We start from the raw sequence: 24,925 nt of genomic DNA on the forward strand, positions 1-24,925 counted from the left end.
TCCATCCACCCATCATCACTGAGGACAAAGACTGTGTCTTACTCACTTTTCTAACAAAAGACTGCAGTCCTGAGCTGTGTTTTACTGAACTGAATCAAAGTACCACCCACTTAAAATATAATCGATTTGATCTAGAAAACGTTATTTTTCCATGTGTGCCTTTATTTCAAAATTGTCAAGATTTATATATTATTTTTTATTACATATAATAAGCAATTTTTAGCTTGAAGTAAAAACTTTCACAGTTATAGTAAAAAAAAAAAAAAAAAGTTTAAAAAAATGTAGACAGTGGAAGAGCACCCCAAAAGCTGAGTATACCTTGCAGCACAGATTTACCCTTAAATATTCACATCCCAAAAGTTGTTGAAAGGATTCAAAAACACAAAAAATAATTTGCAGCTGGCAGTGATTAACATCTCCTAATCCTTGGAAGAACATATTAAGAACACATACTGAATTTAAAGTTACAAGCATCCAAGAGTTTAATTACACACGCAGCCTTTGCCAGTGTACAAGCGGGCTTAAAGGGTCACAGCAACGGCTCTGGTGGTCATTACTGAATCGGCGAGCGTGCTTCACCAAGGACAGAGTATTCACGTTCAAACGTCCTTTTCCAAAAGCTTCTGGTTTTCAACTTAGTAAAGAAGAACAGCATTTAATTACTGCATCCCTGGTGAAAAAGAGGAGGAAAACACAGGATATGAACAATCTTCCTCAAGAGCAGATCTGCAGAAAGTGTTCCTGCGAGAGACAAACACGCTATCACCTTTTCTACAACAAACCCAGCAGACTCTCCGAAACCGCTTCTGAGGAACTGAAACCATGCTGAGTATCACCTGAAACCAAGAACTGAGACTTGGAAATTACTTATTAATTTTTGAAATGGTATTTATTTTAGGAAATCTTTACCAGCACATACGCTGATTTCAGTAAAAAGAAATATATTTAAACACACACACAAAAAGAAAAAAAAAAACCTAACAACTAATTTTTTAAAAAAGAATAATGAACCACACTTTTTAAGTAAAATGTTCATACCTGCATCCTAAGAATTCCGAAACAATGAGTGTGATAAGCCTTACCACAGTGCACCTTTCTCTTCCAAAACGATTGTTTAAACCATTACTTAATACTTTTATCCACTTACAGCTACTTTTTATCCGAACGTTGGGATTATCCTCCAGCAGGCTCTGAGTGTTGTGGGCACTCTGCACACTGCTGCAGGGCCAGGAGCCTCGACACTGGGGTGACACTGGGCAAAGGTAGGCCTGGCCATCGCCAGGTCTCTAATTATAGGGAGTGGGCAGCGTCTCCAGGAGACCTTTCTCCTCACTGAGAAGCATCAAGGAGCCGCAGCCGGTGGTTTGGTGGCAGCACGAGGCCGGGCATCTCCCAAGAAGCTCCTGAAGTGGTTAGTGAGCTCTGCACCTCATCCTACAGCTTTCTCACCTGCAGCTGACCAGCCCAGTTTTGCCTGTTTTGCATCAAAAACAATCATCCATTTGAAAGTGAAGGAAGATAGAATTTCTACCAATTTCCTTCATCCTTCGTATTGCTGTTGCTGATCCCAACTCATGGCGACCCGTGTGACAGGGTGGAACTGCCTCATAGGGTTTCCTAGGCTGTGATCTTTACAGAGCCCTGGAGGTGCTGTGGCAAAGAGCTCAGCTGCTAACCAAAAGGGTCACTATAGGACACTGAGTCGGTTCTCCACAGCAACGGGTTTTTTAAATCTTTACAGAAGTAGACTGCCAAGTCTTTTCTCTTGCAGAGCTGCTGGTGGGTTTGAACTGCAGACCTTCTGGTTAGCAGCCAAGCACTTAAGCACTGTATCACCAGGGTTCCTTTTGTTCACGTTATGCATATAATTTTGCTGTTTTTTATATACAACGTATGTTTCCCGATTTCACAGTGCAGTAAAGGCTTGCTTTCCCAGAGTATCTGTCTGAATCTGTCAGATTTAAGATCGCAAATTTGTCTTGTGTGTTCATTCACAATTAGTTTTTCTCTGAAAACATAACAAAATGGCAGCTACCTCTTGATATGCAGAATAAACACATTTCTCCCAATCAAAATAAAAAACTTATATTATCAGATCGCATTTTCCCACTAATTTCTTTCTTTTTTTGCGTGTCCACATCTCATAGACTGAATAGCTGCACTTAGGGAAGGCTCAGGTAGTCTCTTGTCAAAATTCTACAGCCGCAAATATTCAGATGGTAAGTCAGGAAGTTACAACGTACCAGTTCCTAAGTTCAAAATAGTTACATTTAAACACTTTACATGGCAAACTTCCACTGCCTCATTTAGAAAGTGACTTACTTCCTTTTAGGAAGAAAGTCAGAGTCAACAAAAAACACTGATAAAGAAGATTCTAATGTGAAAATTATTACAACTGATGTATCCGTGTAAAACATAATTAAAGGTACAGAAACAACGAAAACAAAAATTCAGACTCACCTTGCATATGGAATGTATGATAAACTGTACCTGTAAAAAAAAATTCAAATACAGTGAAACTTCACCTAAGTCATGTTTTTCTTTACACCAAACAGCCATATTCTAACACTCTAACGTGGTGTTATAAGTTCTCATAGTCAAATACAAGCAGCACGATACTGGACAGTGATTCTCAAATGTGACCCTACACCAGCAGCAACAGCCTTGCCTGGGAACTTGTTAAAATGCAACCCCTGGCTGATCTACTGAGAGGTCAGGGATCCCAGGGAATGCCACAGGCAACACAGTAATGAACTCGTACTAAAAGGACAGGGGGACAGGCCTTGGACCCGTCCTGTGAGCTGGCATCACCTCCGCTTCTCCCTGTTTCTCTCACAGATCAGGGAGAAATGGGCGCACACTGCCTGACCAGGTAAGAGCACCCCGCGGCTTTCCTCTTCAACTGAAATCCTGCGTCAGAGCCCAGGCAGCTCTCCTCAAGCACCGCAGCTCCACCTTCTCTCTCCTGTTTCCTCACCTCCAGCTGATCCCGTAGCCCCTCTCCCCACAATGTGACTGAAAACCCGCCCACTCCACAGATCTCACTGCAGGCACCCCAACTCGTGCTATTAAATCTAAGGGGACAGTTTCAGGCCTCCTCTGACCCCTCAGCAGGCCAGCTAGGCCCCAGGTGTGCGCATCTAACGCTCAACAGAATGTCAGCTACTGTCCCAGGGCTTTTCCCGTTCGGAACACAGGTGCTTTCCAGAGCTGAGGGGAGTCTGACTTGAAGCAGGTAAGACAAGACTCACCAGGTCATGACTTGAAGCAGGTAAGAAAAGACTCACCAGGTCATGGACAAGAACTGCAGTACACAGAACAGCAAGGCCAATCCCTTCTTATGCCACTGAGGACAGAAAAAGAGAAGTGCTCGGTTTAGAGTTTTAACAACTGTTTTCTTCAAAAACGTAGATGATAGCTCATTTATTACACTTCAGTATAATAAATTTAAGAAGGTAATCTGAAATTTAAACATGCACAAAGTTCATTTCCTTTCTAAGATTCTCTGATCCATTCATTTGAATACTGTGAAATACTAAGAAAAGTTGCTGAAATAACTGCACAGACCAAAAACATTAAAACTCTAACGGTCTTCAAAGAAAACATCAACTTTTCCAGATTTAAAGTTTGCGAGATTTAAAGTCTCACTTGAATTATTCCATGGGGAATTTACATACTTATTTCAACTTGCTCCTTTCCTTATTTTTTGGAGAAAAACTATTTTACTGTGATTTTCTGGAATAACATAAACAAGTCTCCATGGTTGTTCTGAAAGGAAGAAGTTTGAGAATTCCTTGTCCATCTTTATTTATTTTTACTGCTTATAAACACACAAGCTGCTGAATTAATGTTCCACAGGGATGCGTAGAACACTTTAGGTACGTAATTTTAAATTGTCACTAGGAAATGAGGTGTAAGTTCAGTCCTTATGTCGTCAAAAATGAAAAAGGAAACCAGAGCACTTTTTGTTTCTAAACTACATCACGCACTACCTTTCTTCTTTAAAACATGCAGTTTATTGGTAGCTCAAGGACAAACTTAAATTTTTCTGGGAAGTAGGATACAATAAATAAATATAATGAAGAGTCAGGGACATCAGTAAATAAGCTGAGCTGTAATAATGTAGCTTCTTTAAAGGGTGCTGAGGAGCTGACCACCTTAAGTGGTACAAGACTGATTTAAGTTCTTTTGTCGCTTTTTGTTCATCTGTTTTGATTTCTGGGTCTTTCTCCTTGTTTGTTTTAACATCTCGCTACTCATCAGTGGCCTTGCCCCAGCAGCCAAAGCCTCCTTACCCTACAGAATTACAGCCTAAGCGCACTAATTGGAATGGTCTGTAAAGAGAACATGGGTTCTAAGCAAGACCCTCTCGTAAGAAAGGTATCATGAGAGAAGTCGACCTAACCTCAAAGTTAGTGCGTGTGTACGTGTTTATCCACTTACCCCTGCCTACGTTTTAGGTGGAGAAGTGATCGCAAGTCTAGCCACTAACTGGATGTCCCCATACGAATACTGGGGACAGCTAATCTTTGGGGGGGTGGGGGAGGTTAAGAAACCAGACTTTGAGCTACTTTTAGATGACAGTGTGATGACACTTTACCCCAAAGAGATGAGCCTGGTAGAGGGACATATGGCAGAAAGCCAACACGTTTAAGATAACTTACCCAAAAAACAGCGCACAGGGTAAATACGAAACACAACTAGGTAGAAGAAAAGAATATGTAAATTATAAATCTGAGATCCTTTCAAAAGCCTGATAGAACTGAACTATTCTGCACTCGTTGACACAGATAACATAGTACATAACAAAATCAGTAAGACAGGTGACTCTCATTTTACTTATATGTTCCATGCGTATTATTTTAAAGTCTAGGATTGTAATATTCCCTGAAAATTGGAAGCACCCAATATGATCTATTAAGTACACAGAAAAAATGCTTGAGGACTGTCCTGATGAATACTTATGGTCACGTGTAATAACACAGTGCTGCCAATACAGAGCATCGGGACAGTTGAGAAGGCATGCCATGAGCTCCAGCTTACTAGCCTCACACACTCCACCACTGTAATGATGGTCCATGTGGAAAGTCATCAGGACACGTCCCTGTGCAGGCATGCAGTGAGCTCCAGCTTACTAGCCTCACACATTCCATCACTGCAATGATGGTCCACGTGGGAAGTCATCAGGTCACGTCCCTGTGAAGGCAATCCTGATCATCCCTTCAAGTCACCAGAAGTAGGCACGAGGGTAAAAAAACAAGGGCAGTTCCCAGCAGTGGTGACGAGCAAATCCTAGCTCTGGTGCTCATCACAAGTGTCCCATGTCCAGCTAGCTAACATGTTCAGGCCTCCGTTTTCTTGTCTTTAAAGTGAGGACAACACCGACCAACCAACTCCAGGGGGGCCGTTGTAAGGATGCCATCAGAGCGTCTGTGCCGTGCCTGAGTTGCTGGCTGGCATGGAGAAGGTGCTAGGTGGGTGGGGGCCTGGAGAAGGTGCTAGGTGGGTGGGCGCCTGGAGAAGGTGCTAGGTGGGTGGGGCATTTGTCCATCTCATTATCAGGCATAACCTCGTGTCAACAGCAAATGAGACCAAGCAGAGCCCTGCACTGGAGATGTTATGATTCAAGCTGTAACCAAGTTAATCGTATAAACTAATGGTCCTTCTTGGGAAATGCTGTGCATTTCTGGATGTTCTAACTGAAACGCTCTCAACTTTGTATAACGTACAGTAAGTTACCAAAAAAGTTAAGATAGGTAAAAGGATAAACCAAATCGAAGTAAAATCTTAATGGAATATAAACTTCGAGTAGTCTAATCGTATACAATTCTTCAATATCCTGGATAAAGTTAAATGTTAATATATATGTTGCTCGACAGCAATGGGGTTTTGGATTTTTATTTTCCAAAGAGTGCAAACAACAATCGAGAAACAACCTGTAAGACTTAAATAATTTTGTCAGTAGTAGCAAACAAGATATTCTGTGGAGCCAAACGGAGCTACATGCCTAGCTAATGCAGAAATATTTCCAAGGGTATAAAACGCTGCGAAAAGTTTCATGCCTTGGGGAAGAAACAGCAGTTCAGTGCCCTGATACATCAAACTCTAATTTTCACTTGAGATACACACAGCTAGGGTTAAATGTACGCAGCAGAAAACAAGCTGCGCTTAGCCAAACACACAGACTTAAGGACAGAATTATTATAGTCAACTAGAAAAACATAACAATAGTGCACGCATAAAAGCAGGCAATTACTTGTAAATAAGAATGCAAAAAAATACTTTAACAGAAGTTTAAAAAAAAAAAAAAATCATTTACTTACAAGCATGAGAACTGTTGCCAGCAGTCTTGTTGTTTCAAACATTTTCTTCAGTTGCTTCATGGGTCCCATTAAAAAACACGTACTATTTGATACCAAAGAAATGAGATATGGGTCTACCAGTTTGTCTGGCTATGTAAAAGTAACTGGCTTAAAAAAAAAACAAGCAGTATATTAAACAAAAATCTCTTTTTTCATTTATATTAAGGGGAAAGTCTATTAGTTTCCCACGACACATAAACGCCTGCTTGTACATTCACGACGCGTTCCGTTACAGCTACCAGTGCACACGGCCACTAAAGCGACCCTAAGCTAAGAAGGCCGTTTCTCTGCGTGACTACCTGGCTCCCCACTAACTACTAACCCTTCTCTCTCTGCACATCCCCCTCCAGAATGAAAACCCATCCCCAGTCAGCTCTCCTTTCTTAGCAGCTGACACAATATAAAATTCCTAATCAGCCTTCGTTTTGTACTTTAATTTGAAGGAGAATCGTTTTGTCAGCTTAAAAGACAAGTGATTCCATCACTGTAGGCTTGAGCACGTAAACAGTGGACTGAGCTTGGCCTTGGCTTAGGACACGTCCACCGACAATACCTCCGACCCCTTTGAGAATTCCTAAAGAAAGCAAAGGACTCCTGAGAGCTGAGGCATGCACAAACACAGACCCCTTGAGTTTGTAACCATCTGACGGGCAGGAATACCGAACCCAAAGTACACCACAGACTCAAAGCATCCCCTGGAGAGGAGCCGCTGGGTGCCCACAGCATCAACCCATTTACCTTTCAGGTCTTCCTCTGTTTGTCTGCCTATCTCCCCTCATGGACACACAAGCTGCACACAAGCACAGGAAAGAAAGCCTGGGCTGGGGCTGTCTGGACTGGGGTCCTGTCTCAGCAACTGATGAGTGACCCAGCATGGGCAAGAGGAGCGGCCTGCCCTCTCTGCACTACGACTTCCAGCTATAAAATGAGGATGTTAACAGCAGCTGGCTCAGAAACAGGCCGTAGAAGATACAAAGCACTTAGAACCGTCCCTGGCACACACAAAGCCCCCAAGTGCTGTCTATTCTTATCATTAATATCCTGTTTATAACAGCAGCTGGCACGTGGAAGCAGTCACTATGTAGTTACTGGATGAATACAGATTCTATGGCTGGAGTTCGCATTAAGTATACCTGTACCAAACCAAGCCCACTGCTGTCCAGTTTATTCCAACTCATAGCGACCCTATGGGACAGCGCAGAACTGCCCCACAGGGTTTCCAAGGCTATAATCTTTATGGGAGCACATTGCCACATCTTTCTCCTGCACAGCGGCTGGTGGGCTCGAACCACTGACCTTTCAGTTAGCAGCCAAGTGCGTTAGCCACTGCACCATCAGCCTTCTTCTACTTACGTACACAGCTACAGAAATCATCCTATTAGAAAAGTGCTTATTAGAAAGGTGAATTTTGGAGGTAAGTGAAGCCAACACGGTGCTATAGACAGAAGCACCATGCCATCCCACCACAGCAAAGACTGAGTAAAACAGAGACAAACATCAGTCCCAGAAAGGTAAATTTTGTTAGTAGTAGCAAACAAAATATTCTGTGGAGCCAAATGGAAATACATACCTAGCTAATGCAGAAATATTTCCAAGAGTATAAAACACTGCGAAAAGTTTCATGCCTTGGGGAAGAAACAGCAATCCAGTGCCCTGAATTAACACAGTTATTTAAAAATAATTTAGTCATTTTAATGGCTTAAAATATAAATGTGCTACTACAGTACCACTAATAAGACATAAATTTTATTACATAATAACATATTACAATATAAATGTGCTAGTATAGCCTCTGATTACTTATTTATATAATCAGTTAATTTTCAATGTTATTTGCTAATTTCAACTGTTTGCCCATAAAAGAGCCATAACAAAGCCTTTATTCACAAGTACATCTCATTCTATTTAAATTTAACATCCATTTTAAATGGTAGGGTGAAAAATGTAATAAACCAGCCTCCAAAAAGATGAAATACTTAGTAATAAATCTGACCAGGGACGTAAAAGACCCACACAAAGAAAGCTACAAAACACTACTGCAAGAAACCAGAAGAGACCTACGTAAGTAGAAAAACATACCATGTTCATGGATAGGAAGACTCAACGTTGTGAAAATGTCAATTCTACCCAAAGCGATCTGCAGATACAATGCAATCCCTATCCAAATTCCAATGGCATTTTTTATTGAGATGGAGAAACAAATCACCAACTTCATATGGAAAGGGAAGAGGCCCTGGATAAAGTACAGGATTTCTGAAGAAGAACAACAAAGTGGGAGGCCTCACACTACCTGATTTTAGAACCTATTATATCGTCACAGTAGTCCTGGTACTGGTATAACAACAGATACATAGACCAATGGAACAGAATTGAGAACCCAGACATAAATCCATCCACCTATGAGCAGCTGATATTTGACAAAGGCCCAAAGTCAGTTATATGGGGGAAAAGACAGTCTCTTTAACAAATGCTGCTGGCATAACTGGGTATCTATCTGTAAAAAAAAAATGAAACAGGATCCATACATCAAACCATACACAAGAAGTAACTCAAAATGGATCAAAGATCTAAAACGATAAAGATCATGGAAGGAAAAATAGGGACAACGCTGGGGGCCCTAAGACATGGCATAAATAGTATACGAACCATAACTAACAACACACAAACATCAGAAGAGAAACAAGATAACCAGGAGCTCCTAAAAATCAAACATTCTCATCAAAGACTTCACTAAAAGAGTAAAAAGAGAACCTACAGATTGGGAAAAAAATTTTGGCTATTACATATCTGAGAAGGCTCTAATACCTAAAATCTACGAAATACTGCAACACCTCAACAACAAATAGACAGATAACCCAATTAAAAAATGGGCAAAGGATATGAACAGGCACTTCACCAAAGAAGACACTCAGGTGACTAACAGGCACATGAAGAAATGCTCACAATCATTAGTCATTATGGAAATGCAAATCAGATCTACACTGTGATAACATCTCACCTCAACAATGCTGGCGCTAACCCAAAAAATGTAAATGAATGTTGGAGAGGTTGTGGGGAGATTAGAACTCTGATGCACTGATGGTGGGAACGTAATATGGTATAACCACTTTGCAAAATGATAAGGCGCTTCCTTGATAAGCTAGAAACAGAAACACCATATGATCCAGCAATCCCATTCCTCGGACTATACCCTACAGAAATAAGAGGTGTCACACAAATAGACATACGCATGCCTATGTTCACTGCGACACTACTCACAATAGCAAAAAGATGGAAACAACCTAAATGCCCATCAACAGATGAATGGGTCAACAAATTATGGTGCACACACTCAATGGAATATTATGCAATGATAAAGAACAGCGATGAATCTGCAAAACATCTCCTAACATGATGAATCTGGAGGTCATTATGCTGAATAAAGTAAGTCAGTCACAAAAGGACAAATACTGTATAAGAAGTCAAGAAAAGGTTTACACACAGAAAAAAACATTCTTTGATGGTGGGGAGGGACGAGGAAGGAAAATCACTAAGTAGATAGAAGGCAAGTGCCAACTTCAGTGAAGGAAGGATAACACACAACACGGGAAGTCAGCACAACTGGACCAAAGCAAAAGCAAAGAAGTTTCCTGGACATATTCAAACACTTTGAGGGACAGAGTAGCTGGGACTAGGGCCTGAGGGCCATAGATTCAGGGGACATCTAGCACAAATGGCATAACATAGTTTATAAAGAAAATGTTCTACATCCCAGTTTGGTGAGTAATGTCTGGGGTCTTAAAAGATTGTGAGCAGCCATCTAAGATACATCTATTGGTCCCATCCCAATAGGAGAAAAGGAGAACGAAGAAAACCAAAGACACAAGGAAAATACTAGCGCCAAGGACTAAAGAACCAAATGAATCAGAGACTAAACCAGCCTGAGATCAGAAGAACTAGATGGTGCCCAGCTACCACCAATGACTGCCCTGACAGGGAACGCAACAGAGAGTCCCAGACAGACTGGAAGAAAAGTGTGGGGCAGAACTCAAAATTCACATAAAAAGACCAGGCTTAATGGTCTGACAGAGACTGGTGGAACGCCCGAAACTATGACCCCTGGAAGCTCTGTTAATGCAGAACTGAAACCACTCCTGAAGCCCACTCTTCAGACAAAGATTACAAAGGCCTATAAAACATAAAACACATGAGGAACGTGCCTCTTAGTTCAGTCAAATACTACAAGACCAGATGGGCAGCTTCTGTCTAAAAGCAGGAGGAGGAGGCAGGAAGGTACAAGAACGGGACAAATGGACACAAGGAACCTGGGGTGGAAACGTGGAGTGTGCTGTCACATTGTAGGAAGTGCAACCAATGTCACAAAACAAAATGTGTGTAAATTTTGAATTAGAAATTCACTTGACTGTAAACCTCCACCTAAAAAAAAAAAAAAAGGAATACACCAAACCCAACTCGTTCCTGTTGAGTCGGTTCCTACTCACGGCAACCCCATACCTTACAGAGTAGAACTGCTCCACAGAGTTTTCCTGCCTGCGATCTTTACGGAAGCAGATCACCAGGGCTTTCTTTTGTAGCGCCGCTGGGCAGGTTCAAACCACCCTTTAGGCTAGCAGTCAAGTGCAAACTGTTTGCGCCACAAAAACAAAAAAAAAAACCCACTGCTGTCAATTACGGCTGATGGTGGCCGTAAAGGGCAGAGTAGAACTGCTCCATAGGGTTTCCCAAGGAGACCTGGAAGCACAGTGGTTAAGCACGCAGATGCTAACTGAAAGGTTGGTTGGTTTGAACTGACCAACTGCCAGTGGAAGAAAGATTTGACAGTCTGCTTCCGTTAAAGACTACAGCCTTGGAAACCCTATGGGACAGGTCTGCTCTGTTCTACGGCATCACTATGAGTCAGAATCGACACAGCGGCAACAGATTTGGTTTTCTGGCATAGGGTTTCCAAGGCTGTAATTTTTATGGAAGCAGATGGCCACATCTTTCTCCCATGGAGCAGCTGGTGGGTTAGAACTGCCAACTTTCTGGCGTGCAGCTGAGTACTTTAACCACTGTGCCACCAGCGCTCCTTGTGCCAGCCACAGACCTTAAAAAGGTAATAAAACCAACAAACAAAAAAACCCACTGCCATCAAGTCAATTCTGACTCTAAATCACAAACTCTCCTTTTTTCAGATCTCTTAACACACACCGATTTCTCTTAAATAAAATTATTTTTAAAACTGGCAGAATCCCGAAAATTTTCCACATCTTTATTGATTTCTATTCCTTTATTTTTAGGAGTCCTGGCGGCACAGTGGTTAAGAGCTTCGCTGCTAACCAAAAGGATGGCAGTCCAAACCCACCAGTGGCTCCTTGGAAACCCTATGGACGTAGTTCTACTCTGTCCTAGAGGGTTGCAATCAGTCAGAATTGACTCGATGGCAACGGGGTTTTTTTTTTTTTTTACCCCTTTATTTATTTTAGGTGATAAAAATGTATCAGAACAGACTAACAGCCACTCAGATAAAGTGCACTGCTTGCTGGTAATAAGGGATTACTAGCCTGACATGAAATAAAAATTCCTAGTAATATGAAGCTTTACCTTACCAGGATAGAACAGACAACGCCACACACGAAGCAGATGGCAAACCACTTCAGTCTGGTGCTGTAACTGAGGGAGGAGCCATCCAGGACCTTGGGGAGGACGGAGAGTTAGGATACGTTCTGAAATTCCCATTTGCCAGCCTGATTCTTTACCATCGATTACAGCAAAGTTTCATTTTAGCATATACTACGAATGCCTTATTTTGCACCCTGCAGTGTCATTTACAAACATTAAGATTCATGGTCTCTAAGGGAAATGTTAACAGGGTCTGAGTATCAGCTTACACTGAGGAATAACTGTTCATTTTGTTGGGTGTGGTAACAGTATTGTGTTTGGTTTTAAGAAGTCCTCATCTGCAGGACAGCAGATGCTCACTGGGAAGGAGGAAATGAAGTGACGCATGGGATGTACTATAAAATCCTCAGGGATTAAAATAAAAGTGAAGTGTGGATCAAACAGGGCCAGAAAAGACAACCGCTGGGGCTGGGGACACTGGGCTCAGGACACACTCTCCACTTCCTGGGTCTTAGGGTGCATTCGGCTGGGCTCCCAAGATGCAGAGGAGGAGGTGAGGGCACTTCAATGAGGAGCTGGAGGGTGAAGAGGACTGTGGTGTTGTCCCGTCTGGAGGCAGGGGCAGCCTTCCACAGCCCACCTCTCACCTCCGCCAGTGGTCACTGGCTGCAGGCTGGGGGCGGGGGACAGATGAAGACCCTCCGGGTAGCAGAGGGTAGAGCTGTGAGTCATTAGTGTGGACCTGGAGCCACTGGGGGTGGCACACCTGCCCGGTAAAGGGCACTGAGGCAGGGCACCGGGAGCACCCACACCAGGTGGGTTAGAACAGTTCCCTTATAAAAGTTTAACTAAAAAGGATGGGAGCGCAAACCTGACTCATGAAAGCCTTGGGTATCTCCTCAACATGATCAAAACCAATTTTTTCAAATGATAATTCATTCTAGAGCAACAACATTCCTATATGCAGGCAAAGTCTAACCAAATTATGGGGGAAAAGCAGAAGTATGCACACTTCATGAGTGTACTGTAACATCGAGTAATGATTAAACAAACACGTTTAGATCGCCAAGTGTACCAGTCAAACTGAATTTCCTAACGAAGCTAATAAAGCATCAACAATAGCTGTTTCAAGAAACTTGAAATATGTATTTACATTCCAAAACTTAAATTTCTAACTTATGTTAACAATAACACTACATGCTAATAACGTATTTTCAAGAATAATGAAGTAAAAATACATAATTTTATTTCCAACAGCTCAAAATACCTTTGGTTACATTCCTTACCTTAACAGATTCATCTCTGAATCCTTAGGTAGCATGAAAAGTAGATAAAAATAACTAAATACTCTGTCAATGTAACAGACATCACTTTTTGACACATCTTAAATTTGTTTCATTTAATTCATGTTCTTATTTCCATTTGTAAATCTGGCAACTTCAATCCACAAGTAAATGATTTGTCCCAAACCGTGCAAATTGTCAGGGATCTGGAAACAAAACTCAAATTTCCTAACTTCTGATTGGGAAGAGCACAGGCGGCTTCAGCACATGGGAGCCAGCACAGCCTTTGCCCAAGGCTCTGCCCGCTGCAGCAGGGGCACTGACTGCTCTGCTTCCCAGCCCAGGCAGGACCCACCTCACCCAAGCCAGCACCCCGCCTCTTAAACTCAGGGTTTAGAAAAGCAATGCCCATTAAAACTGCCACCAATTATGCTACTTGTTTGTTTCCAGAGGGAGAGGCAGCAAAGACAAACAATCTCCAAAGCTGGAGCTGCCTTCCCCCAGGTCCCTGGTGCTGGCTTCCTACTGCAATAAACAGCACTGCCTGGAGCTAGGACCTAATTCATTGAAAAAGACAGAAACTAACTGGAAAACAATGGAGGAAAAATAAATTCAAGTAATCACAAGATGAAGAATGAATGAATGAGTCACACGGCACACACAACAGAAACGACTGCCATTCCCGCTACATGACGGGGACGCCAAGGGACAGGGCTCCACTGTCACCAAGGGGCCCCCTGGGTAGCCTGTTGCTGGGCTACTGTCGTCTGAATACAGGGAACGTGGTGTGGCTTTCAATCCGTGGATACACTGAATGCATGGTCCTCTGACTCCTCTCAGCCCGACAGCAGTGGACACCAGACCGAGACAGGCAGGCGCAGGAGAGGGGCTGGCACGGTCACCTTCTCAGGAGCCCCTCAGAGCCGCTGCCAAACCCCCTTCCTCCTCCGCTGCTACGTGGCTGACACACCACACCCTGCCTCTGCTCCTCCTGTCACCTCCTCATCTCCTGATCCCAGGTCCCTGCAACATCTCGGATTCCAAGATACCAGAATCTTGGCCTTTCTGTCCCTCACCTCCTATCCTAATGGCCTCTCCCTCCACTCCACATTGGTGACCCGAAACAACTCCATCCCGGAATGCACACTTCCACTCTCAACCCTGCGCCTCACTCTGCCACAGGCAGACTCAGTACTGCACCCCACTGTTTCCGGTGCCCACGGGCACTGTGTCTGGTCCCAGGCCCCTCTCCTTCCTCCCTCAACAGCAATCACACAGGACATCACTCCAACGAGGCATTTCAGCATTTCCCATCTGCTATACCCATGTGGCAAACCCAACCAGGACTCACCTCCCCACCCTGTCTCTGGGCCACACCTGACCACTGAGCATTGCCGGACAGAGTCACGCAGCAGGACACACACCTCGTGATGTGACTGCCACCTTCAATGGGCTCTCTCGACGGCGTGGTGAGCAAACGCCATTTCTGTTCTGTTTGATGTCACCTCGCTTTCTCACTCTACGCCGCGACTGTTTCAATCCATCTCCACGTCAAGTCTCTGACTCCTTCCCCAAAGCTTCCACTCTAGGCTAACAACTTCTCCTATTTCCCAGAGAAAACTGAACCTATCAAATGGGGACTCCGTTAGCTTCTTGCAGGCACTAAGCCCGCCTTCAGAAGCACTGTGCTCATACCCTCTCCCCAGTTACAACAGAGAGGGCTTTGTCTCCTCTGAGCAGAGGTCAACCTGTCCCTGGTCTTCCCAGGGAACTCAGACCACCTGCTGTGCTTCTCTCTCCAGGAGTGAACCCTGTCTTCTCTCTGAGGCCATTTCCACCAACGTTCAAACATGGCTAAGTCTCTTCCATCTTAAAGGAAAAAAAGCTTGATCTCACCCTCCAGCTTGGGCTCATTCAGCCTTTCACTTATTCACTCACCCACCTGACATTTACAAGTGGCCACTACGTGCCAGATCTCCTTCCAAGTGCTGGGAAACACAGCAGGGAGCATGACAAGTCCCTGTCTTCAAACAAGCACCGGGTTTGGTGAGTGTAGGGAGAAAAGTCAGGCAGGCCAAAAGGATGCAGAGCAGGGATGGAGACGCTACTGTAGTTCAACAGGGTAGCGCTTCTAGGTCCTTCTGAGGAGGGGACCTTCAAACAGACATCTGAATGAAACCGGGGGTGAGCCACGCGAAGATTAGCAGGAAGGAAGGCACCGAACGCTTCAGGGCCTGAACAGGAAGGGCCTGCCACGTCAAACCAACGAAGGGGAACGTGCTTTCTCCCACTGCTACCACCAAACCTGTAAGAGCTGCTGCTTCTCCACGGCTCCAACCCCCATCCCATAAACCAGTGTTTTTCAGTCCTGTCACGTCAAGGCTCACTTGGAGGAAACTAACACTGCAAGGCCCCGTGGGGTAAGCCCCAAGAGCTGGCGGGGTCATGCCCTGGCACATAGCAGGTACCCAGCCTTGGGGAGCCATTCCTCATCATCCAGCTTCCCGTCACTGCACCAAAACCCTGGAGGCAGAAACTCTTCCCTGCCCTAATTCAGCCTTCCATCTCCAGGGCACCTGACACCTCACCCCTCCCTCCGGACTGGTTCCTTTCACTCTGGCTCCTCCTCCTCCCACTCCGGCTGCTCCTACGCCGCTGCTCCTATGCGTAGCTCCTCCACCTGGTGACCAAATGTCTCCTTCTGAGCATCTCTGTATTCTCCCTAAGCAATCTCATCCACAGCCATGACATAAAACCACCTCTGATGGCTCCATTTATGCACCTCCCTGATGCGTTCACCCATCCCCCACCCCACCTGCCTTCAGGACAGGACCCGCCCCAGTGACGCTCACACAGGTCCAATGATGTAAAATGCCAGTGGCCACTGCTACAGACCAAGGGACCCCATACACGGAGTCCACTGATAGGGCAGACTGCCATGATGATGGACCCACCAAAACTCTGGGAATCCTTGGCAGCTACCCGGCAAGGCTGGCACCACAATGCAAAGGTGAAAGGTGTTAACTTGGCACACAGTGATTTCTGAGAGGGAGACCAAAAGGAGCAGCAGATCGATGACCTGCCCTTCCTCCCGGACAGACTTTCCCTTTCATCCAGTGTGTCAAGTGTATTCCCATGGGCCTGCACACATCATCTGTTACAATTTGCATTTACTCTGTATCTACAAATGCCTCCCTTCTGAGTCCTACTTATGTACATTAATATTTTCTCTTTCTCTCTGGGTTAGATTTGCTACTGGTTTCTCTCTTTACTTAAAGACCCAGCTCTGAGGCTGACCACCATGGTTTTCAAATCTGGTTTCATTAACAGCCACTTCTGACGCTGTCTGCGCAGCTTACAATGCCCACCTCCATCAAAACTGGCATCCCCAAGTGTCCCTTGGTTCCTGGCAATACTCAGGTAGCAACCATCCACCGCCACGTGCCTGGGGCTACGACAGGGAAGGAACTGACACAGCTGAGACCCTGATTTGGACACCTGGCCTCCAGAACTGTGAGAAAATGAATTTCTGTTCTTCGAAGCCACTCACTTGTGGTATTTGTGGTACGGCAGCACTAGCTAACCAAGACAGAATCTGGTACTGGAAGGTGAGGATCCTGCTCTAAGGCCAAAATGTAGAAGTGGTTTTAGAATCAGGTGATGGATAGAGGCTGGAAGAATTCTGACGTGCTTGGCAGTAAGGCCTAGATTGCCTTGAAGAGACTGCCGGTAGAATCATGGACATTAAGGGCAATTCTGATGAGGGCTCAGGAAGAGCTAAGAGCTGTGGGGAAAGCTTCCATTACCACGAATAGAATGTTTCTAGAAATGTGGACATTAAATGTGCTTCTGGTGAGGCTTTAAAAGGAAATGGTGAACACGTGATTGGGCAGTGGAGGAAATGCAATCCTTGCTATAAAGTGGCAAAGGGCTTGTCTGAATTGTTAGGAGGTTTGGTAGAAAACAGAACTTGAAAGTGATGAACTTGTATATCTGGCTGAGGAGACTGTTAAATAAGATCTTAAAGAGACAGCCTGGTTTCTCTTTGCTGCTTACAATGAAACTCAGGAGAAAATACATAAACTTAAAAATAAACTATGCAAAATGAAACCAGAACTTAAAGATTTGGAAAATTCTGCTGTACAAGCTAAGAACGCATATGCTGGAACTTCCGACAAGGGCACGTGGCACAAACATTTGCTAAAGAGATCAGGCCTGTGACTGATGGATCTAAACAACCACTGCAGAGAAGCCCTGTCAGCTCAGACTGAAGGAACAGCAGGACAAACACAGGACTCATAATTTCTCTGACGATTTCTGGGCCTTGAGAATAAAAATGTGGTTCTTGGGGTTGGTGGTCTGTTTGGTGGATTCTGAGGGGTCCAGCGGGAAGCAGACATCGGTGGACCCTCAAGCAAACATGAATGTGAATGAAAGATCTCTCACTGGGGAGTCCCTACCGTAAGGACACCCAGACACCCCGCTCTCAAGCTCATGCCATCATCCACCACACCTGCTACCCCTTCTTACGGCAGTTGCCTCGAAGGTCTCTACGTCTGTCTGATCGCCATCTCTCCACCACTCCTGTCACGTTCTTGACAATTTCATGACTGAAGTGACAGTCCTTCCAAAATCCTAAGACTCTTGGTCCCCCACCTTCCTTTCAGCCACCAAACCCTGTATATGTGACAGAAACGGGTCATCATCTCCATTGCAAGCATTGCACCTTCTGACCACCGCCTCCTATCTTCCCAAATCTCTGGTGACCCACCCGCCAAGACCTACCGCCCACTGACCCGACCACCTTTCACTATCTTCCTTCTCTCCAAATGCCACCCTAACTTCTTACCGGCTTAGGTTTCGTGGCCAGCCTTACAATCACTCCTCACATACATTTTCAACGTCTTTGCTCTCTGTCCTTCTGATGTAGTCACGTGGCAAATTCTGAACCCTTGTTGAATCCATCTCTCTGCCTATCCTGCACCTGCTGCTGCTGCTTAGTGTGGCTGGAAAAACACACGAAACGATGCTACTCTTTAAACCCACGACCACTAACCTCAAGTGGGACCTCAGTACTGCTAACAAGTCTACCCTGTTTCCCTGTCCCTTCACTCTCCTGAACAGCCACTTCATACCTTCTCCCTGAACTTCCAGTGCCCACCCCCTCCCACCTTTCAGCTCGTGACCTTATTTCTAGTTCACTGAGAATGAAGGAATCATGAAGGAATCACACTGCTTTACCACTCCCTCTGCATCTGTGCCCTGTGTGCACGTTCTCTGCCTTTTCTCCCATCCGCGCTGACCTAGAGCCAGGCCCTTCACTGTGCACCGGTCCCACTGCTTCCTCTTACTCCCAGATGGCACTCTATGTGCCCCCCTAAGGCCCCTTTCTGCCTGCCTCAACTTTCCCCTTTTCAGGACTGTTTCCAAATGCAGAGAAACACCCGGTTTCCCATTGTTAAAAACAACTTTTAAAAACCTCCCTTGACCCCACTTCCTTCTCCTAGTGCCACCTATTTCTTTGCTCTACAGCAAAAATCATTTAAATGTCGACACTTGTCTTCAGTTTTCTCTTTCCATTCTCTCCTGACCCACCTTCATCTGACTTTCATCCCCATCTAGCCACCAAAATTGCTCTCACAGAGGTCACCAACGACCTTTGCTGACAAATGTGATGATAATGCCTCAGTTCTTATATATATATAAAAAAAAAAGCTATTAAAAATATTTGCTATACCCCTTCTTGGAACACTTTTTCTCTAGGACCTCCCTCTCAGGGTCCCCTCCCTCCTCACTGGCTGCTCCTCTGAGCTCTCTGTTGGCGCCTTCTCAACCCTGGCCTTTACACACTGGGGACACCCAGGGAGCAGACTGTGGCCCTTATCCTAGCTCATAACATGTCCTCCCAAGAACTCTAGGGCCACATGCACAACTGCCTCCTTCACACCTCCAGTCACATGCTAACTGGCATCTCAGACTGGCAGCCAAAACAGAAACGATTTTCCTCCCCAAACTTGTTCCTCTCACAGGCTTTTCCACTGCAGCTAATGGGAACTCCATCTTTCCAGCTGCTCAAGCCTGGCCCCATGGAGACATCCAAGGCACCTCTTGCTCCCCACATGCAATCCATCAACCACCAGTCCTTCGGGCTCCACGTTCAAACTATTTATAGTTTTCCACGTCAATTCTATCACCATGAATGAAGCCACAGTCATTTACTGGACTTCTGTAATGTCTTCTAAACAGGCTTCCACCCTTGTCCCTACAGTCTGTTTCCCACAGCACAGCCAAAAGATCCTTTAAAATCCAAGTCCGTCACATCACCGCTCTGCTCAAAAACCCAGTGGTTTCCTATCTCACTCAGAGCAGAAGCTAAAATCCGTACTATGACCCACCTGATCCTATGTGGTCTGGAATCCTACTTCCCACCTCTCCTAAACCCCTCCCTGTTCTTCCCTCTGCTCCAGCCACTCTGGCCTCCTTATTGTCCTTGGACATGCTAAGCACGCTCCACTCTTAGGGCTTTAGATCTGCTGTTCCCGCTTACTGGGAGGCTCTGATTTGCACAGCCTACTCAGACATCCCGATGGCTCTTTGGATCTATGCTCACATCACCCACACAGGGTGACCTTCCCGCATCATCCAACGTAATAGGGCAATCCCAGCCTCTTCAGTGCTTTACTCTTTTCCACTGCACTTAATCGCCATCCAACGTCTTACATACTTACCTCTTTATTAGCTATTTTTTCCAGGTAAAATGTAAGGCCCAGGTGGTCAAGGACTTTACTCTGATCACTGCTATGTCACCAGCATCTTGAACAGCACCAGATACATATAGGTGCTCCAATGTTTCCTGAATGAAGGATCGAACCTCCTCTGAATTCACAGCACTTCTCCATACCAGTCACTCCAATCTCTGATGGATTACTTCTCTACATATCTATCTCCTCTCCACACAGTGGCCTCAGGAGAGGTGACAATATCACCTTCAGGCCCCCAGGGTTTAGAGCAGCACCATCCAACAGAACCCTCTGCAACAGACACGTTCCACATACACACTATCCAATACAGCAGCCACTAACTCATGTAGCTGAAAAATCTGAAATCTGGCTAGTGAGACTAAAGAACTGAAGTTTAAGTTTTATTTAATTTAAATAACCATGTGTGGCTATGGCTACTTATTGGATGGCACAGATCTAGAGCATAATGTGGGACACAACAGTGGTTCAATAAATGCTGAATGAGTTGGATAAGGAGCCCTTGGTGGTACACTGGTTAGAAGCTCAGCTGCTAACCAAAAGGTCAGCAGCCCAGTCCACCAGCCGCTCCTTGGAAACCCTATGGGGCAGTTCTCTGTCTTACAGGGTCGCTGAGTTGGAACTGACTTGACGGCAAAGGGTTTGGTTTTTGGTATTACTATTATGATTTGCCAAACTAGTTACAGAGCTCACTGAAAGCAGGTTCTTAAGAGTCAACTCTCACAGTTGCCGAGAACCCTACCCAGAAGAGATGCTGAACAAATGTGATGGCACCAAAGTCAGGAAAAGAAAGAAAAGATCTTTACATTATAAATGCTTTTAACGTTCTAAATGTCCATTGAACGTTTAAATGTTCCACTTGTGCGGAACGAGAATTTGTTTGCTGGCAAATAATAAAAATGCATGCAAAGCAGTCTCTGCTCAACTCCTATTTTTAACGATGCCACAGGAGGAAGCAGTCCTTATCAAGCCTCACGGGCAAAGAGCGGAGACTTTTTTTTTTAATTTCTTACCATGGCTCACTGCCTGAAGACAACTTGGAATTACATACTTCCCTTCCCAATGACCTGCTTTGTTTCTCCTCCAGTCCCCGTACTTTCAAAACACACAGCACCTCATTTACCTCCAGAGGTAAACGGATGCAGCAAAGGGCTTATCACCCATCACAGGATAAATCACTGGCAGGTAATGCACACCTATTTGCACTGCACAGCCCGAAATGAGAAGCCCACAACAGGCTCAGGATGCCAAGTAGAGGCTGAGAGAGAGTAGTGTGCAAAGAAAGGTTACGCGGGAGACGGAGACAGGCGGCAAAGGGGGGCCCCAAGAGTAAGAGGTCGAAGTGGAGGAAGGGGGAAGTGGGTTCTCCAAGAGAGCTTATGTGGACTCCATAAAAACCCGAAAAACTTCAGCAATTATTCCCGGGAGGGGGTGTCCAAACCATAAACCCGTTGCCAACTCATAGCGGCCCTATAGGACAGAGTAGGGCCCATAGGGTTCCCAAGGAGCAGCTGGTAGACTCCATCTGCCGACCACCTGGTTAGCCGCGGAGCTCTTCACCGCCGCACCACCAGGGCCCCGAGGCGCTGCAGCCCTCCCTAAGCCGGCGGCCATGCAGACGAGGTCCCAAACCCCCGGCCCGCTGACCGCCCCCCGGCCCGCTGACCGCCCCCCGGCCCGCTGACCGCCCCCCGGCCCGCTGACCGCCCCCCGGCCCGCTGACCGCCCCCCCGGCCCGCTGACCGCCCCCCCGGCCCGCTGACCGCCCCCCGGCCCGCTGACCGCCCCCCCGGCCCGCTGACCGCCCCCCGGCCCGCTGACCGCCCCCCGGCCCGCTGACCCCCCCCGGCCCGCTGACCGCCCCCGGCCCGCTGACCCCCGCCCGCCACACACACTTTGACCCGCTCGGGTCGAGCCTCCGGCGCCCGGGGGCGGGGTGGGCGCTGGGATTTCCGACCGCAGCAGCCCGGGGCTGGGGCGAGGGCCGGGGGGCTACCTGCGAGGTGAGGCCCTGCTCCTCGTCATCCTGGCCACTCAGGACCCGCCGCAGCTTCTCCATGGCGCTGTCCCCGGCCGCAGCCACTGCAGCCCCCCTCGCTGCCGGCCGGCGCCCACCCGGAAACCCAGAACCGGAAGCGCGCAGACCGGAAGTCCCGCCCGGCCCCGGCGCAGCACCGCGCGCGTGCGCCCCGCCGTCCGGCCAGCTCCGCCCCGCGGGCCCGGGGAGAGGGCGCCGGAAGCCCGGGGCCAGGGCGGCGTCGCTGCGGGACCACGAGGAGGACGCGTTGTCGCGAGCTGCGGCGCGGCGAGACCCGGAGCTACTCCCCCTCACGGATCCCCGAGGCTAAGGACGACCGCGCCGCCTGGGGCCCCGCCCCGAGAAGGGCGACGGCTGGACAGCGCGGCGGACGTGGCTGTCGTCACTGAACGGCCCTGTGCAGACCGGAGATGGCGGCCGGCCGGTGGTCACGTGTGTTTAGACGACGAGGGAAGGAGCACGCTCAGGAGCCCGAGGATGCTCACCTGGCGGGTGGGAGCACGACGTCCGACTGCTCGGCTCACCTGGCGACGGACGTCCGACTGCACTGCTCACCTGGCGACGGACGTTCAGGCTGCACTGCCCACCTGGCGGGTGGAAGCACGACGTCCGACTGCTCGGCCCACGTGGCGACCGACGTCCAGGCTGCACTGCTCACCTGGCAACGGACGTCCAGGCTGCACTGCTCACCTGGCGACGGACGTCCAGGCTGCACTGCTCACCTGGCGACGGACGTCCAGGCTGCACTGCTCACCTGGCGACCGACGTCCAGGCTGCACTGCTCACCTGGCAACGGACGTCCAGGCTGCACTGCTCACCTGGCGAAGGACGTCCGACTGCACTGCTCACCTGGCGACGGACGTCCAGGCTGCACTGCTCACCTGGCCATGGACGTCCAGGCTGCACTGCTCACCTAGCGACGGACGTCCGACTGCACTGCTCACCTGACGACGGACGTCCAGGCTGCAGTGCTCACCTGGCGACGGACGTCCGACTGCACTGCTCACCTGGCGACGGACGTCCAGGCTGCCGACTGTGCAAACACCGGACACCCGGACCCTGAGCGCTGGCATCTGGCTCTGCAGCTCTGGCACGTTGACAGGGAGACTGAAGGGCTTAGCGTGCGTCAGAGTTTGGAGGCAGGTGGCTCCGTGCTGACTGCAGCTCTGCCCGTTAGCGCGGCCTGGCTACGTCTCCGACTCACAGCGACCCTGTAGGACGGACTGGAACTGCCCCGTAGGGTTTCCAAGGCTGTCATCTTTAGGGAAACTCAGGGCCACATCTTTCTCCCCTGGGGCCTCTGGTGGGTTCCAACCACAGACCTTTTGGTTGGCAATAGAGGGTTTAACCACTGTGCCACCAGGTCTTTGTATATTTGTAACATTTAAAATTATCTCAGAAGAAACAGTAGGAGGCTGCTTTATTCCTTTTCAGTGTTGTCAGGTGCCTTCGTGTCAGATCCGACTCATAATGACCCCATGTACAAGAAAACCAACATTGCCAGGTCCTGTGCTAGCCTCACAATAGTTACTATGTTTGAGCCCTTGGTTGCATCTATGAGCTGGAATCAAGTCGATGGCAATGGGTTTCGTTTTTGTCTTGTTTTTATACTAAAGTGTGAAATCTTATGCTTTTGTCCTTAGCTTTAAAAGGTCAGAAGATAGTTGATAAACACCTGCTGTAAAATAAAACCTCTATGCTTCTATGTAATAAAATGTAGAATACACCTATAAGTTCTTTCAAGATTTTCCCTTTGAAGTATGATAACTGTTACAGATTGAACCAGGTCCCCCATGAAGATATGTTGAAGTCCTAACCCTGTACCTGTAAATATGACCCTAATATGTTAATAAGGCCATACCAGAACCTAATCACTTCTGAGTAGTGTCTTATGAAAAAGGGAAAACAGATGTGGAGAGACATACCCATAAGAAAAAAAAATGCCATGTGAAGATACATTAACTGCAGCTGAGGAACGCTGAATAATGCCCCGGGCTGCAGACGCTGAGAGAGACAAAGATCTTCCCAGAGCCAACTAAGGGAGCCTACGCCTGCTGACGTCACACCCTAAATTCAGACTTCTAGGCTGCAGAGCTTTAAAGAAAGAAATATTTGTTCTTCAGAGTCACCCATAGGTGTGTTTTTTTTTTTTTTTTTTCCCGTGACAGCATTAGGCAACTAAGATAGTTAAGTTTGGTTTTCCGTGTGGAAAAAGGTGGGGGAAAAAAAAGTACATGCCTTTAGTAATGGAGATAACGCTCTCCAAGAATATGTGAGGTCCAAAAAACCAAAACCAAACCCAGTGCCGCCGAGTTGATTCTGACTCATAGCGACCCCATAGGACAGAGTAGAACTGCCCCACACAGTTTCCAAGGAGCACCTGGTGGATTCAAACTGCCGACCCTTTAGTTAGCAGCTGTGGCACTTAACCACTATGCCACCATGTGATGTCCACGATGTATGAAATTGATGATACACAACCGTTTTTAACCTAAAAAGGGCAATTTCATATGGTTCAACTTATAGTTGGGTGTGAAAATTTTTACTTAGAAAATATTGAAAGTTTAAGAATCCTGTTTGGTCTTTTCCCTCTCTGATTCCCTATGAACCAAGCTCAGTTTCCTGAAAAATACTGCACAAAGTTTACTCGAGGCATAAGCCTTATGGAGATAACATAATGATTTTTAAGAATACAGGCTCGAGTCAAACTGCTTGGGTTAGAATCCTGGCTCTACTGTTTTGTAGCTGCAGGATTTAGGGCAAGTCAACCTGCCTCAGTTTCCTGGTGCTGCTGTAACAAATAGCACAAGTGGGTGGCTTCCAAGTACAGAAATTCATTTCCTCACGGTTCTGGAGGCTAGAAGTACAAACCAAGAGCCTCTG

At 46.7% G+C, this 24,925-nt stretch overlaps 1 protein-coding gene across 1 annotated transcript; it reads right to left on the reverse strand.

Moving 5' to 3' along the window:
- Window positions 1-457: 457 nt before the first annotated feature.
- On the reverse strand, window positions 458-22,139 carry SFT2D1 (SFT2 domain containing 1). Its single transcript, XM_064293163.1, has 8 exons — window positions 22,001-22,139; window positions 11,951-12,037; window positions 7,933-8,015; window positions 6,324-6,405; window positions 4,665-4,700; window positions 3,288-3,346; window positions 2,461-2,490; window positions 458-670 (listed from the first exon to the last, which is right to left on the reverse strand). The coding sequence occupies exons 1-8, from the start codon at window positions 22,061-22,063 to the stop codon at window positions 631-633; spliced, it is 480 nt and encodes a 159-aa protein (XP_064149233.1). The 5' UTR covers window positions 22,064-22,139; the 3' UTR covers window positions 458-630.
- Between the last annotated feature and the right edge of the window lie 2,786 nt (window positions 22,140-24,925).

Source organism: Loxodonta africana, chromosome 1 (assembly GCF_030014295.1).
Source record: "Loxodonta africana isolate mLoxAfr1 chromosome 1, mLoxAfr1.hap2, whole genome shotgun sequence".
NCBI classification, from domain to species: Eukaryota; Metazoa; Chordata; class Mammalia; order Proboscidea; family Elephantidae; genus Loxodonta; species Loxodonta africana.